General features: G+C 49.9%; 1 protein-coding gene across 3 annotated transcripts in view; it reads left to right on the top strand.

Moving 5' to 3' along the window:
* The window catches only part of GSDME (gasdermin E), a 144,756-nt gene that overhangs the window by 75,694 nt on the left and 54,996 nt on the right, over window positions 1-14,066 (top strand). For all 3 annotated transcript variants that reach the window (XM_073809749.1, XM_033863089.2, XM_073809750.1), the window contains exons 4-5: window positions 5,406-5,577; window positions 7,205-7,325. In XM_073809749.1, the coding sequence (XP_073665850.1) occupies window positions 5,406-5,577; window positions 7,205-7,325 (293 nt within the window). The remainder of the gene's footprint in view (window positions 1-5,405; window positions 5,578-7,204; window positions 7,326-14,066) is intronic.

Below are 14,066 nucleotides of genomic sequence, written 5' to 3'. Positions count from 1 at the left end.
CTGGCCCACAGGCTCCCGCGTGAGCTCAACTCCCTGCATCAGCCTCATTCAGTTTTTTCATCTCTCAGACCTGCTGCATCTGCAGGTGGCAGTGAATTAGTTACTCCATCTGAAAGTCTGTAATGGCTTAGTCCTTTTTCTCCTTTCTCTCCCTGGTTGTGAGTGAGTGAGATAAGGTATTGAATAGACGGCAGTGTGCACAGAGGTGAGGTGACCCCGTCACTTTGCTAATAATGTGTGGTTAGCATTGTGCCCTGATTTTGATTTTTTTCAGGCAGTTTACAGTCCTGAAGCCACAGCCTGTGACACAGAGCAGAGTTTTCCTCACCATGTGGAAGTGGAGCCCCAGGGCAGAGCAGCTCAAGTTTCTAGAGACTTCCTGGCCCTGGCTCCGGCTCCAGGTCGATCGTCTCTGGTGGGTGTGCGGGAAGTTCCTTTTATGGTTGAAATGGAGACTTTGTTGGCGGGAAGGAGCCAGCCGGTGGTGGCTGCTTGGGTTTCCAAGAGGATCCGCTGCTAGTCTCTGGGGAGCTTTCCCAGGAGGGTTGAGCAGAGAGGCTGCTTGTTCGTTCTCGGGTACACATGAAACACCTTCTGTGTACAGGGCCCAGAGGAAGTCAAGGAGGGAGACGGAAGATGGAAAGACATAGATAGGGCTTCGGGGTTGGATAGGCTCAGCTGTGTTCTCCTTCTGGCCCTGGTCAGCTGTGCGCCTTTGGGTCACTGGCTTACGAGCTCTGTCTGCTTCTGTCCCTCTGTAAAATAAAGGTGACATTAACTTCATGGACCAGTTAGAGTGTCTTTAGTTGCAAAGAAAATCTGTTATTACCTCACATAAGAAAACCTCCCCAGGTAGGGTGAGTCACCTTCACCTGAGGTTCCCGGTGGCTGGTTAATTCAGTGGCCCCGTGGAACCCCTTTGTGGTAGTCTCCATGCATTTCTTGTCCCAGCTGCCCAGTTCTCCTTTTGGTGCCCAAATGACTGCATTCCAGAGGAAACCCAGAGGCAGAAAAGTAGTCTATTCCTTGTGCCTCTTTTTAAGAGAGAGAAAGAGCCTTCCAGGAACCCCCAACAGACTTCTCCTCAAGTCTCCATGGCCAGAATTGCCACGGATGGCCCATCCTACCCAATCCCTGATAAGAACAGCAGAGTTACCAGGAAGGGCCAAGACTCATCTGTGGGTCTGAGCTACCCCTTCCACGCCCTTGTACCAGGCTCCCAAACCTGAACAAAATCGGGGGAGGCAGCTAGTGGTTCATCACACTCAGGGGGTGTCAGAGCCCTCCAGGCCCCTGGTTCTCAGCGCGGTGCCTGCAGGAACAAAACGGACATGGCGGAAGTGCTCGCCCTTCCCCGGCCCACTCTGAGAGCGCACAGACTCTGACGGGGCAAGGACTGTCCCCCGGGGGGATCAGCAGGCAATGGAAGAAGCAGAGGCACGTGCTTCAGGGTTTGAGGAGGCGGTTACCGAGATTAAACTCTAGTCACGGCCTTGGTGGGGTGTTTTGCCAGGTCTCTAGACTGGAGGAGGCTGGCTATCAAAAGAGAAGCAGACTTTGCTGCTTAATGAAGTGTCAGAAGAGCAAAGCCAAGTTTACAAGCAACGTGCATGGACCTAATCTCCACAGCCTTTCTAATCTTTCCACTGTACAGCTGGTCTGCGAGCACACTTCTCCTTTAGTGTTAGCCGATAAATCAAAACCCTTTAGGAGAAATACCGAAATTGCTAAAGCCTTTATCGTCAGTGCATAGCTACATTTCTGTGGGTTGGTAATTCTTGCTGAATACTTTTGCAATATCAGGCTGGCCACCATCTTTGGGCTCTTTATAATGTCCCAATCTCTGTTCCTGGAGAGACGGTGGAACAAACCCCCTGCAATCTTGCACGGTTTCTTCAGAGTGCCTTTGTACCCTAGCCTCTTGCCGTCAGTTTTTAGAGCAGTGTAGTGGAAAGATCACTGGCCTGAGAGTCAGAAGATGTGTGCCATGGGATTCAGGCCAGTCTGTGACCTCTGAGGGCCGCAGTCTCCCTTTCTGAGCACAGACACTGGATTAGATCCTAGTGATCAGGACCTCGTCCCCTCCCAGGCCTGTGCAGACGTTGCGAGTCAGTCATGGCTTTCTCGCTGCTCACTGCCTCCTGGCCTAGACCCAGTCTTAGAATCCTTTCCCAGTAGCTAGGCAGCGATCATTGATGGATCCATCAGAGGTGGTATTCAAGATGAAACTGGTTTTCTACCTCAGAACTAGTCATCCCCTGGGGCCCTTGTAGTTTCATAATTTCTCCACGGAAGACAGGTTAAGAGCTGACTTGCCCCTGCTCTGTCATGACGCACATTACTTTTTGAAGAGCCTTATCCGAACTCCATTTGAAGCCCTATTCCTCTAGGACATGTTATGATCAAGGGCTATTACACAGGAGGGTCGTGGCAACAGTGATCCCCTTGGTCTTTCTCACTGAGAATCTCCAGCATTTGGCCCAGAACATAATAGGACCCAGTTATCTGTGGAGTGAAATGAATGAGTTTGGGATGGGGGTCTGCTCGGAAAGCATGCCCTCCCCTTGTCTCTATGGGAGGGGTCCTGGGGGCTGCATTATGTGTTGGGAAAGAAAACTGCTTCCCTCCTTTTGGATGTTGTTAGAGTTTTAAAAGTCTTCTCTGGGTTTCTTCTGTCTGGTTTGCATTTGGCTTTCCAAGCCTTAGAAGTAAAGAGAATGGAAATTAAAGCTTCACACTGGGAAGGAGCCTGCTTCATTAGGGCTGGGCCTGGGAGCTTTCAGGTACCTCAGAAGAGGAACCTCTGTTCCCGCTGGCGTCCCTGGCCCACAGCCTGGTCCCTGTGGACCCGCAGCTGTGTCGGGCGTGGAGCCACACTTCCTAGTGCATCCCCACCTGTTGCCTCCGGCAGCTCCTGCCTGCTTTCCTCCCCCAGGAACTCCTGGCCTGTATCCGGGTAGCTGTTTTCTTAGCTGCTTGGAGGGTCTGCTCCCCGGCTGAAGGCTCCCCTGAAAACTGTGGCCGTATCTTTGGCCAGCCTGGGGAGGGAGCTTGATTTGGCCTCCCTGCCAATAGTGGAAGGAAAGAAACATTTTCAGACGGGTGCAGTGTGGGTCACTGCAGGTAAGCCTCGTAGTCAGCCCTTACTTTACAGATGTGCAGACTGAGGCTCAGAGACGAGAGGCAGTGACCCAGCGAGGAGGAGATGAAGCTGGGACCCACCTGCACGTTGACTGCAGATGTCTGTGTTGCACAGAGCTGCGGGCACGTGGGAGGCGGGTGATCTCGTGGGAGAACGGGGTGGGGGGAGCAGCAGTTCCGCTGGGTGAGGAAGGGGCGCTCTTCTCCTGCATTCAGTGTGTACTCCCCTGCCCTCGCCTCCAGATGTGTTCTTTTGGGTCCAACCCTCTGGGAGCTGGCCGCAAAACTGCAGGATTGCTTCAGGCCCTACTCTGGTTCCGGGGGGCAGGCTGAGCCTTTGGTTAGTTCTTCTTCCTGATTGGAAATTAGAGTGACATGTGCCCGTCCATCACCTACAGCTAGTCTCTCATTGGTTCCCCCTCTTCCCGTTCATCCTCCGGACAAATTGCAAACTGTACGAAACAGGAGGTTAAAGGTGCTGATTCTCCTAAGGTGGGAGATTGTTAGTAAAGCGGCTGGAATGGGGAACCCGAGCACCAGGAGATGAAAAATGAGGTGCGTTATAGAAACCCTTCCCGATCACACGGTGTACCATCCTCTGGGTTTCCCATGCATGCTTTAGCTGTAGGAAGTTTTCCTTGAACCTGGAGATTTCGTTTTAGAAACCCTTCCCGATCACACGTGTACTATCCTCTGGGTTTCCCATGTACACATTTCTTTAAGTTTGTAGCCAAATTTCATTGTTGTTGTCAATTTGTCTTTATGACATTTAATATGTGTGAAACATTGTTATAATTTGCATTTCTTTGACCACTACTGAGATCGGACAGTCTTTCCTGTCTTTACTTTTTTTTTATTGTGATAAAATATAAAATTTGCCATTTTAACCCTTCTTAGGTGTACAGTTCAGTGGCATTAAGTACACTCACACTGTCATGCAGCCATCAGCACTATCCATTTCTAGAACTTTTTTATCAGCCTAAACAGAAACTCTGTAGCCGTCAAGCAAGAACCCCACACACTCTCTCCCTCAGCTCCTGGTAACCTCAAATCTACTTTCTGTGGCTCTAAATTTGCCTAGTCTAGTTATTTCATATAAGTAAAATCATCCAATATTTGTCCTTTTGTGCCTGGCTTCTTTCACTCAACATAATGTCTTCAAGGTTCGTTTGTGTTGTAGTGCGTGTCAGCTTTATTCCATTCTGTGGTTGAATAACGTCCCACTGTGTGTATGGACCACGCTGGCCTATCTGTTCATCTGTTTCTGGATACGGGTTGTTTCCGCACCAGGCAGCTTTTTACATGGAGACAGGACCTTTCCAGCTACTTGCCTCTGTTGTGGGGACGCTTGCTGAAGCCTGGAGAACCTGCGTCTGCCTGCGGGGCGGGGTGACCACCGCTGTTGGGGGTGGTGGTGAGCTTTCAAGGTAACTAACCTGGGATTGTTTAAAAAGCACAGGATGAACACTGTAATTGTTCCTGTGCTGACACTAACTCTCATTTGGTTTTCTTCCTGTTCACTCCATGAACGCAACAGCACGGAGGAGGACCTCCAGAGAGCGCACTTCATCGTTTGCTTCTAAGCAACGAATCATCTTCCGCAGATGGAAATTTACCTTGTTCTTGAAGTTCCCCAGAGGAGCCACCTGGGAGCCCCAAGTCTCTGCTGGGTGACCTGGGCAGGCCACGCCTAACTGGCCTCAGTTTCCCCATCTGTAAAATGATGTAAAATCCCTTCTAAGAGATTACATGTCCTTCCTGGACAGACAGATTAAAAAGTACCTTTTAAATTCAAGTCCAGTTTTTTTCCTTGCTGTTCGTGCTTCAAGCCTGTTCCCCTCTCCTGTGTGAAAAGCACTGGTCAGCATTCCCCCCAGAGAAATCCTGTATTTATTGCCCACACCTGTGATGTCTGTGGTCCCGCGGCCTCTGGTTAAATGACAGGGTGGAGTCCCCGGTGTGAGCGGATGGACCGCAGCTGCCACGCCCACTGGGTTTCTTTCTTGCTCCTGTTTGACAGGCGCCTCCCCCCTCCCCCCGGTGTCCAGCCTTTCTCCGGAGGCCTGGCAGCTCTGACGTGGCCTTGGGAGACTTTGCTTTCTGCCTCTCCGGATGTACTGGCCCCTCTCTCATCACCGGAAAATAAACGATGCTGCTTGTCAACTGTTTGCTCCTCAGCCGCCAGCTGTGCGAGAGGCGAAAATTCACACTGCATCAGTCTCCCCTGAGGTACGAGGCCACTCACGGGCGTTTTTCTTTTTCAGAACAATAAATCTGAAGAATTCAGTGCTGCAGCAGGTGCTGGAGAGGAAGAATGAGGTCCTGTGTGTCCTGACACAGAAGATAGTGACGACGCGGAAGTGTGTGATATCCGAGCACGTCCAGATCGAGGAGAAGTGCGGTGGCATGGTGGGGATCCAGACCAAGACCGTGCAGGTGCGCTCCCAGCGGGTGGACGTGCCGGGTCAGAGGCCACGGGGGCCTCGGTCAGGGGCCTCTTCGGGTGGGGTCTTCATTCATCAGGGTTCTTTCTGTAGTGAGTTAACAGAAATCCAACTCAAATTGGTTTAAACGGGAATTTATCGGCTCACGTAACTGAAACATCTGGGGTGATCTAGCTTCAGTCACCTCTGGATCCAGGCCAGGACTCAAGAGAAGGTTGTGCGCTGCCTTCCCTGGGGTAGATTCCCTCTCATATAAGCTTGTGGGGAGGCAGCTCCTGGCTTTCTTCCCACCTCATCCCCAGTGGAAAGAGTGCTTCAGGGCTAGCACTCACTGGACCCTCCCGGTCCGTGCTCATTCCTGAAGTAAACCCAAGGCCGGGGTGATAGGACACTTGGATGGGCCATGCAGGGTTGGGTCAGGTGCTTTCCCAAAAGCAAATGGGTCAAATGAGCATTGGCTAGGTTGACGCACAGATGACCCCAAGAGCCCCTCAGAGCCAAGGGTCTCAAAATGATTCCTTTGCTTTAGCTGCCTTAAATCCCTAACGGATTGAGTTAGGGAAGGTAAAGATCTGTACATATGTCTTTATATACATACACAGATGCTTCTGGATTAAGTTACAGACAGGCTTACCAAGCTGATCCCTGAGCTTCAGTGGAACCGAACTGGCACAGCAGGCTGCAGCCCCAGACTGTGTCCCCTCCAGCTTGCCATGGTGCCCGATATTCTTTTCTTAGAGATTTACTTCTTGGGGTAACTTTCAAATTATACTAGAGGACCCAGAAAAGTTGTATTTAGCAGGTGGAGATACAGGTCCGGGGCTGGACTCTCCCTGGGGTGGGCAGGCCAGACAGAGTGATGAGGCCTGATGGGAGATGGCTTCAGCTGGCCCTGCCGATATTCCTATCCACGGTGACCCCCACCAAAGGCCTGGAGCCTGCCTGGGAGTCAGGAGGCCAGCTGGTATCACACTGTGACCAGGATCAAGTTGCTAAAGATGTCTCTGATCTCCAGCATTTGGGCAACGAATAGCTTCTCACCTTCCTCCCCAGGCCACGGTGGGCAAGGGTCATATTTGTGACAGGGTTTGAAGGAGAGAGCTTTGGTGCCTGACTCGGCATTTCCTGCCCGCCCTTCTGTCATCCTTGTGCCTCTCCCCGGGTTTTATCTGACTGCACCGTGTGCCATCCATGAGGTCCAGGAGGATGTGCTCGGGGGGTCTTGCTCTCAGCTAGGTTCTCCTAGTCGGGCTCTCTTACCACTGAGGATTTTCTGAGGATTTCAGAGTTGTTTCCATAATCCTCCACGAGGGAAATGGGAAGTTATCTTGTTTTTTGTCTTCTTTATTCAGCACCATAGACCTAACTTCATTGTATCCCAAACTGGGATCTCGCCTTTGTGCCACCAGGTTGGCCATTGACTTTGGAATACATGTAGGACATCATGAGGCCGACAAGGATTAAATCCTGGCCCCTGCCCGCTGGTCCCTTTTTCTGCTCCATTCCATGGGCATTTCCCTGGCACTCTTCGTGCACAGGCACTAGGCTGGCCACATGGGGGCAGGAGAAACGTGGGGGAGCCTGAGCACACAGGTGGGAGCATGCGCCCTCGCCCACAGGTGTCAGCGACGGAGGATGGGAACATCATCAAGGACAGCAATGTGGTGCTGGAAATCCCGGCTCCCACCACCATCGCCTACGGCGTCATCGAGCTGTATGTGAGAGCAGACGGCCAGTTCGGTGAGTGTGCCTCAGCTCAGAGCTCTCTGGAGGCGGTTGAGCCATCGCGGAGGGACACCCCATCTTCCCCTGAGACACACACTTGTAGAGGATCCCCCACTGCTCTGGGGATTGAGAGGAAAGAGATATCGGAAGAGTTTGGGGATGTCTCAGGACAAGTGAGACGGAGGACCGCGGTGGGAGGGTGTTGGTGAGGGATGCCCAGATGTCCGTGTGGGGTGTGCTTCACCGACGGGGCACAGGGCGAAGAACGTGGGCTCTGCAGTTGGAGGGACTGGGCATCGGCCCCAGCGCCACGGGGTCCTGTGAGGTCTCAGGCAGCTTGCTGAAGCCGCCTGGGCCTCAGCTTCCCGTGTCTGGGAGGGGAAAGACATTCCCTCACAGGGCTGCGGTGAGGACCAGGGTAGATGAGCTGTGTGAAGTGCCCGGTAGAGCGGTGGCTTAAGTACTCACCTTAGCTATTAATAATACTGTCATCGTTGTGATCATCTTACCTCCCGTCCCCTGTAGGGAGCCCACAGAGCTGCATTTGACCTTGCTGTCTGATCAGCAGTGTGTTCAAAGCCGGGAGGTCACTGCATCACTTGGAGAAAATAGGGTTTTACAGTTGGTGTGGCTTGTCTTAGATACTCACGGCTCTTCCCTCACACTCTTCCCAGGAAAAGGTTGTGTCAAACCCAAGGAAAGTGTCTGACTGCTTTTTGGGGACATGAATTAATATATGCAACATCATAAATTAACTTTTTAAGGTATGATCACATTGTCGTGGTTATGCTTATGAAAAGCGTCATCTTAGTTTTTAGAGATTTACAGTGAGCTCTTCACAGATGAAATGGAAATATGTCTGTGGTTTGCTTCAAGCACGATGGTGGAGAGTGAGGGGTGTGCGTGGTGGGTAGAGGTGGGGGAGGCCATCACAGCCGGTCGGTGCGTGTGCGGAGGCTCCCTGTACTACTCTCTCTGTCCCTGTGCACTTTCGATTCTCCATGATGAGAACATTGTAAAAGGGTGCCGTGACGGGCCATACATGTCTGTGGCTGCCTCCTGCCCTTCCCCCAGTTGTTTTCTGTCAGGTGGCGGGGACCAGGCCAGGGATGCGGGTGTCTTCCGGGAGTCAGCCTTCTGCTCACTCGGCCACGCGAGGTACCACCGTTCAGCTACAACCGTGGGCGCTCGGAATGCTGACTGTCCTATGGGACAGTGGACAAGCCCGCGGATGTGTAAGGGACGTGAAGGGCAATCACCGACCCTCCCTCTTTCGTTTCGCATGTAGAGCAGCCTGTGTTTCGGGGGGGAGACAAGAAGCGAAGGTGCCAGTTGTAGGAAGTTGGTCTAGGGGTGGGCCAGGGACGCATGGGATACCAGGAATACCAAGAATCGCGACCAGCAAGCATCCTTTAGGTCTAAGCTTCCAAATTTGTGTCATCCTGGGCACGATGATGATTCTTTCTCTTTGAAAGACTATCCGTCCACTGAACAAACTGCCTATTAGATGATTAAGTTGCCCCCCCAGCTTTTGTCATCAGCGTGTGATAAGCTGTGTGACCACGTGGGCATGTGTGACTCCAGCCCAGGCTGCTGAGGCCTTGGTTATCCTGTCCAGATGGATTGGTGGTGGAGGTGTTGCTTTCTTCAGGCTCTTTGGAAGCTTGGCCCGCACCGAGGATGCCCATGAGTGCTCTGAGGACCCTTTGGCGGCTGGGGGCCAGGCTGGGGCTGCCATTCCAGGCTTTGGGGCCCCCGGGAGCCCCTCCCTGTTTCTCCGAGGAGGTGGAGGTGCTCTGCCCTGCATGCAGCTCTGTTAGGGCACCTGTCGCTCCCACAGGGGGCATCTGTTTTCTCAGATGGGGTTGGAAAGACAAAGCCTGCCTGGCGAGGCTCTCCTGTTTGCATTTCAGTTTCAAGCCTTCTATCTTGACTTGCTTCTGCTGTCTTGACAATAAACTCTTTGTGCTGCTGAGCAGAGGTGCCCTGGGGAGTCCTCAGGGTTCCTCTGGCTCTCTGCCCACATCCTGGCCTAGGAAGCCCTTTCCTTTGCCCTCTCCTGCTGCTGCCTGCCCTGCCCGTGCAGCTTGGTGGTCAGGCCCTTGTTCGTGTGACACACTGCCTGATTCTTAAGCCAGTTCTGCTGCTTTTTCCCATCTCTTTTCTGTTGCTCTTCCTGCAGAACGTTCTGATCCGGCTTCATAAACAGCCCTACAGGGGCTGGAAGGGCCCTTAAGAGGCTGCTCGATCTCTCCTCCCACCTTCTGGGTGGGAGTACAGTTGACGAGGATCCTGGCTGTCTTCTGAAACTTCGAGAGGAGGCCACTCCCTCCGTGTCCCTTGGGGGAGGCATCTGTGAGCCCGTCCTTGACGAGGGGTTCGCTCAGCCACGATCCCTCCCTTTGCCAACAGATCCCCCCCCACACCTCTTATGGCCAATCAGAAACATCATGTTATTGTCTTGAACTTTAGCCTTTGCTCTGTAGAATTAGGCATTTACCAGTGTCCTTTCAGCACGAACTGATGATTGGGCACCTGTGGACGTGAACCTGTGCTTCCCAGCCTCCCGGGTCTGTGCACTTCTCTGCAGGTCCAGAGGCCGACACCGACACCCCCCGCCTCGTTCCCATTACAGACTCTTAATTGGCTCCTCTGCTTTGAATCTTTCCCATCCTAACAGTGTAGCTGATGTGATTATTTAAAAATACACATTTGGGGCTTCCCTGGTGGCGCAGTGTTGAGAGTCCGCCTGCCGATGCAGGGGACACGGGTTCGTGCCCCGGTCCGGGAGGATCCCACGTGTCGCGGAGCGGCTGGGCCCGTGAGCCATGGCCGCTGAGCCTGCGCGTCCGGAGCCTGTGCTCCGCAACGGGAGAGGCCACAACAGTGAGAGGCCCGCGTACCGCAAAAAAAAAAAAAATACACATTTGGTCACTTCACTCACCTGCTCAAACACCCTTCTGAGGCTCCCTTTGTCCCAAGATAAAGTCTGCCCTTCCAGGCACGTCGTGTCCAGCCTTGCTTCTCATCACCAGCGCCTCCCAACGTAGTGATACAGCCAGCGTTAACCCACCGCCTGGGAACCCTCCACTCTCGCTTCTCGTGAGCCTCTGCAGTGTGCTCCCTGCCTCTTGGCCCAGCTAATTCCTACCAGGCTTTTGGGGGCTACTTAGACACTGCTTCGTCCAAGAATCCTTTTCTGCTTCTTTCTCCACACCTGCCACTCTGGATTCAGTGACCTGTCCGCCTCTTCCACTCATATCACACTTACTGTCAAGGCCTAGGTTGTGGTCCTGTTGAATCTCTGGCTCCTTGCAGTGCCTGATGCTGCAAAGAGTGAAGGAGTTGGCAGTGCCTTCAGGGGGGCTGTGCATATGTGTAAAGGAAGAGTGGTGCTGGGGTCTTGGACTCCCAGAATATGGTTGGGGGGCCCCACAGGGCTGTTGGCAGGATTTGAGGCTGTGTTAATGGTCATGGTCCTCGTCCTTGGGGAGCCTTCCCTGGGGGTCAGTTCACGCTTATCCACCTCGGTGCCTGGTGCATAGGGTGGAGCGAGCCAGGGGCATCCTGGATGACTAGGAGTGTGGGTGGGTCGTCGGGTGAGTAAACGAAAGCTTGTTTTCTTTGTCTTTAGACAGCCGTCCTGTCTTTATGGATGTCATCAGTGTCCACAGCAATTGAAAATACGTGCTAATACCCATGCCTTTCACATGTCATGCAAGTACTAGGCTCAGCCACATTCTCATTCCATAGCCTGTACACAAATTATTAAATAGAAGCATAAAATGAACCCTCATTCTTTTTTAAACATTTTTATTGGAGTAGAGTTGATTTACAATGTTGTGTTAGTTTCAGGTGTACAGCAAAGTGATTCAGTTATACATATATCCACTCTTTTAAATTCTTTTCCCATATAGGTCATTACAGAGTACTGAGTAGAGTTCCCTGTGCTATACAGCAGGTCCTTATTAGCTGTCTATTTTATATATAGTAGTGTGTATATGTTAATGCCAGTCTCCCAGTTTATCCCTCCCCTCTTTCCCCCTGGTAACCATAAGATTGTTTTCTACATCTCTAACTCTATTTCAGTTTTGTAATCTTTCTAGATTCCACATATAAGCAATATCATACGATATTTGTTCTGTGACTTACTTCACTCAGTATGACAATCTCTAGGTCCATCCATGTTGCTGCAAATGGTATTATTTCATTATTTTTTATGGCTGAGTTATATTGCATTGTATATGTGTACCACATCTTCTTTATCCATTCCTCTGTTGATGGGCATTTAGGTTGCTTCCACATCTTGGCTATTGTAAGTAGTGCTGCAGTGAACATTGGAGTGCATGTATCTCTTTGATTTATGGTTTTCTCTGGGTGTATGCCCAGAAGTGCGATTGCTGGATCATATGGTAGTTCTATTTTTAGTTTTCTAAGGAACATCCGTACTGTTCTCCATAGTGGCTGTATCAATTTACATTCCCACCAACAGTGCAAGAGGGTTCCCTTTGCTCCATACCCTCTCAGAATTTATTTTTGTAGATTTTTTGATGATGGCCATTCTGACTGGTGTGAGGTGATGCCTCATTGTAGTTTTGATTTGCATTTCTCTAATAATTAGCAATATTGAGCATCTTTTCTTGTGTTTTTTGGCCATCTGTCTTTGGAGAAATGTCTGTTTAGTTCTAATGCCTATTTTTTGATTGGATTGTTTTGTTGTTGAGTTGTATGAGCTATTTGTGTATTTTGGAGATTAATCCCTTGTTGGTCGCTTCATTTGCAAATATTTTCTCCCATCCTGGCGTTGTCTTTTCCTTTTGTTTATGGTTTCCTTTGCTGTGCAAAAGCTTTTGAGTTTAATTAGGTGCCATTTGTTTTCTTTTTGTTTTTATTTTCATTACTGTAGGAGGTGGGTCAGGAGAACCCTCATTCTTTTTTTTTTTAACATCTTTATTGGAGTATAATTGCTTTACAATGGTATGTTAGTTTCTGCTTTATAACAAAGTGAATCAGTTACACATATACATATGTTCCCATATCTCTTCCCTCTTGCATCTCCCTCCCTCCCACCCTCCCTATCCCACCCCTCCAGGCGGTTCTTGTGCTATGCGGCTGCTTCCCACTAGCTATCTACCTTACATTTGGTAGTGTCCATGCCTCTTGCTTTGTCACAGCTTACCCTTCCCCCTCCCCATATCCTCAAGTCCATTCTCTAGTAGGTCTGCGTCTTTATTCCTGTCTTACCCCTAGGTTCTTCATGACATTTTTTTTTCTTAAATTCCGTATATATGTGTTAGCATACGGTATTTGTCTTTCTCTTTCTGACTTACTTCACTCTGTATGAAAGACTCTAGGTCTATCCACCTCATTACAAATAGCTCAACTTCGTTTCTTTTTATGGCTGAGTAATATTCCACTGTATATATGTGCCACATCTTCTTTATTCATTCATCCGATGATGGACACTTAGGTTGTTTCCATCTCCGGGCTATTGTAAATAGAGCAGCAATGAACATTTTGGTACATGACTCTTTTTGAATTACGGTTTTCTCAGGTTATGTCCAGTAGTGGGATTGCTGGGTCATATGGTAGTTCTGTTTGTAGTTTTTTAAGGAACCTCCATACTGTTCTCCATAGTGGCTGTATCAATTTACATTCCCTCCAACAGTGCAAGAGGGAGAACCCTCATTCTTGAGTTCACACAATTTTTACTTAGCAAGGACACACGGTTGCATTTTTTTTTTTTTTTTTTTTGCAGTACGCGGGCCTCTCACTGCTGTGGCCTCTCCCATTGTGGAGCACAGGCTCCGGACGCACAGGCTCAGCGGCCATGGCTCACCGGCCCAGCCGCTCCGCGGCATGTGGGATCCTCCCGGACCAGGGCACCAACCCGTGTCCCCTGCATCGGCAGGCAGACTCTCAACCACCGCGCCACTAGGGAAGCCCCACACTGTTGCATTTTTACCTACAACTTAGTTACTTTAGTTGGGCCCTCAAATACGGAAATATTTAAGGGGCATTTCTTTTTATAATTTTTAAAAACTTTTTATTATGGAAAATTACACACATGTTCAGAACTACAGATAGTAATATAGTGAACCCCATGTACCTACCATCCAGCTTCAATAACTAGGGCAGTGCATGTTTCATCTATAACTTTCCCACCTCTCTCCACCCCTAGTCAATTGTTTTGAAGCAAATTGTAGGCATTATATTATTTTGTCTATAACTATTGAAATATCTCTAAAAGATAAGGCTTTAAAAAAAAAGACTAGTCTCTTCATACAGATTCATATAGAATATATTCTTTTGTGTATGGATTTTCCTCTCAACACGTTTATAAGGTTCGTTCATATAATTGCAGAAAATAGTTTATTAACGAAGAATAACTGACTCTCCAAGAGCCACGTAACCACTTGTGCACCTAAATATATTGTCAATAATTCTGTATCAGTTTAGTCAAATCAGATTTATCAATCAAATTCCAATTTTCTCAGTTAAATATGGTGGGTTGTTTGTTGGAGTTGGTTTGTTCCAGTCAGGCTAAGGAAGTACTTCTGATGTTTGAAAGGTTGCTTCCTGCCTGTTCACGAGAACCTTATGTTAAGAACAACCATTTCTCCTGTATTTGTAGGAAGTGGCTGAGTTTTGGTCAAATAGCATAAGTGTAGGAAGCGGGTGTATGAGGAAGAGGGTGGACACGTCCCCCTGCCCTGCTTGATTTAGGTAAAGCCAGGTCTGGGATGTGCCAACAAG

This window comes from Tursiops truncatus, chromosome 9 (genome assembly GCF_011762595.2).
Source record: "Tursiops truncatus isolate mTurTru1 chromosome 9, mTurTru1.mat.Y, whole genome shotgun sequence".
Classification (NCBI taxonomy): Eukaryota; Metazoa; Chordata; class Mammalia; order Artiodactyla; family Delphinidae; genus Tursiops; species Tursiops truncatus.
The sequence above is the reverse complement of the archived record's forward strand: the minus strand, read 5'-3'. Positions and strand labels throughout refer to the sequence as shown.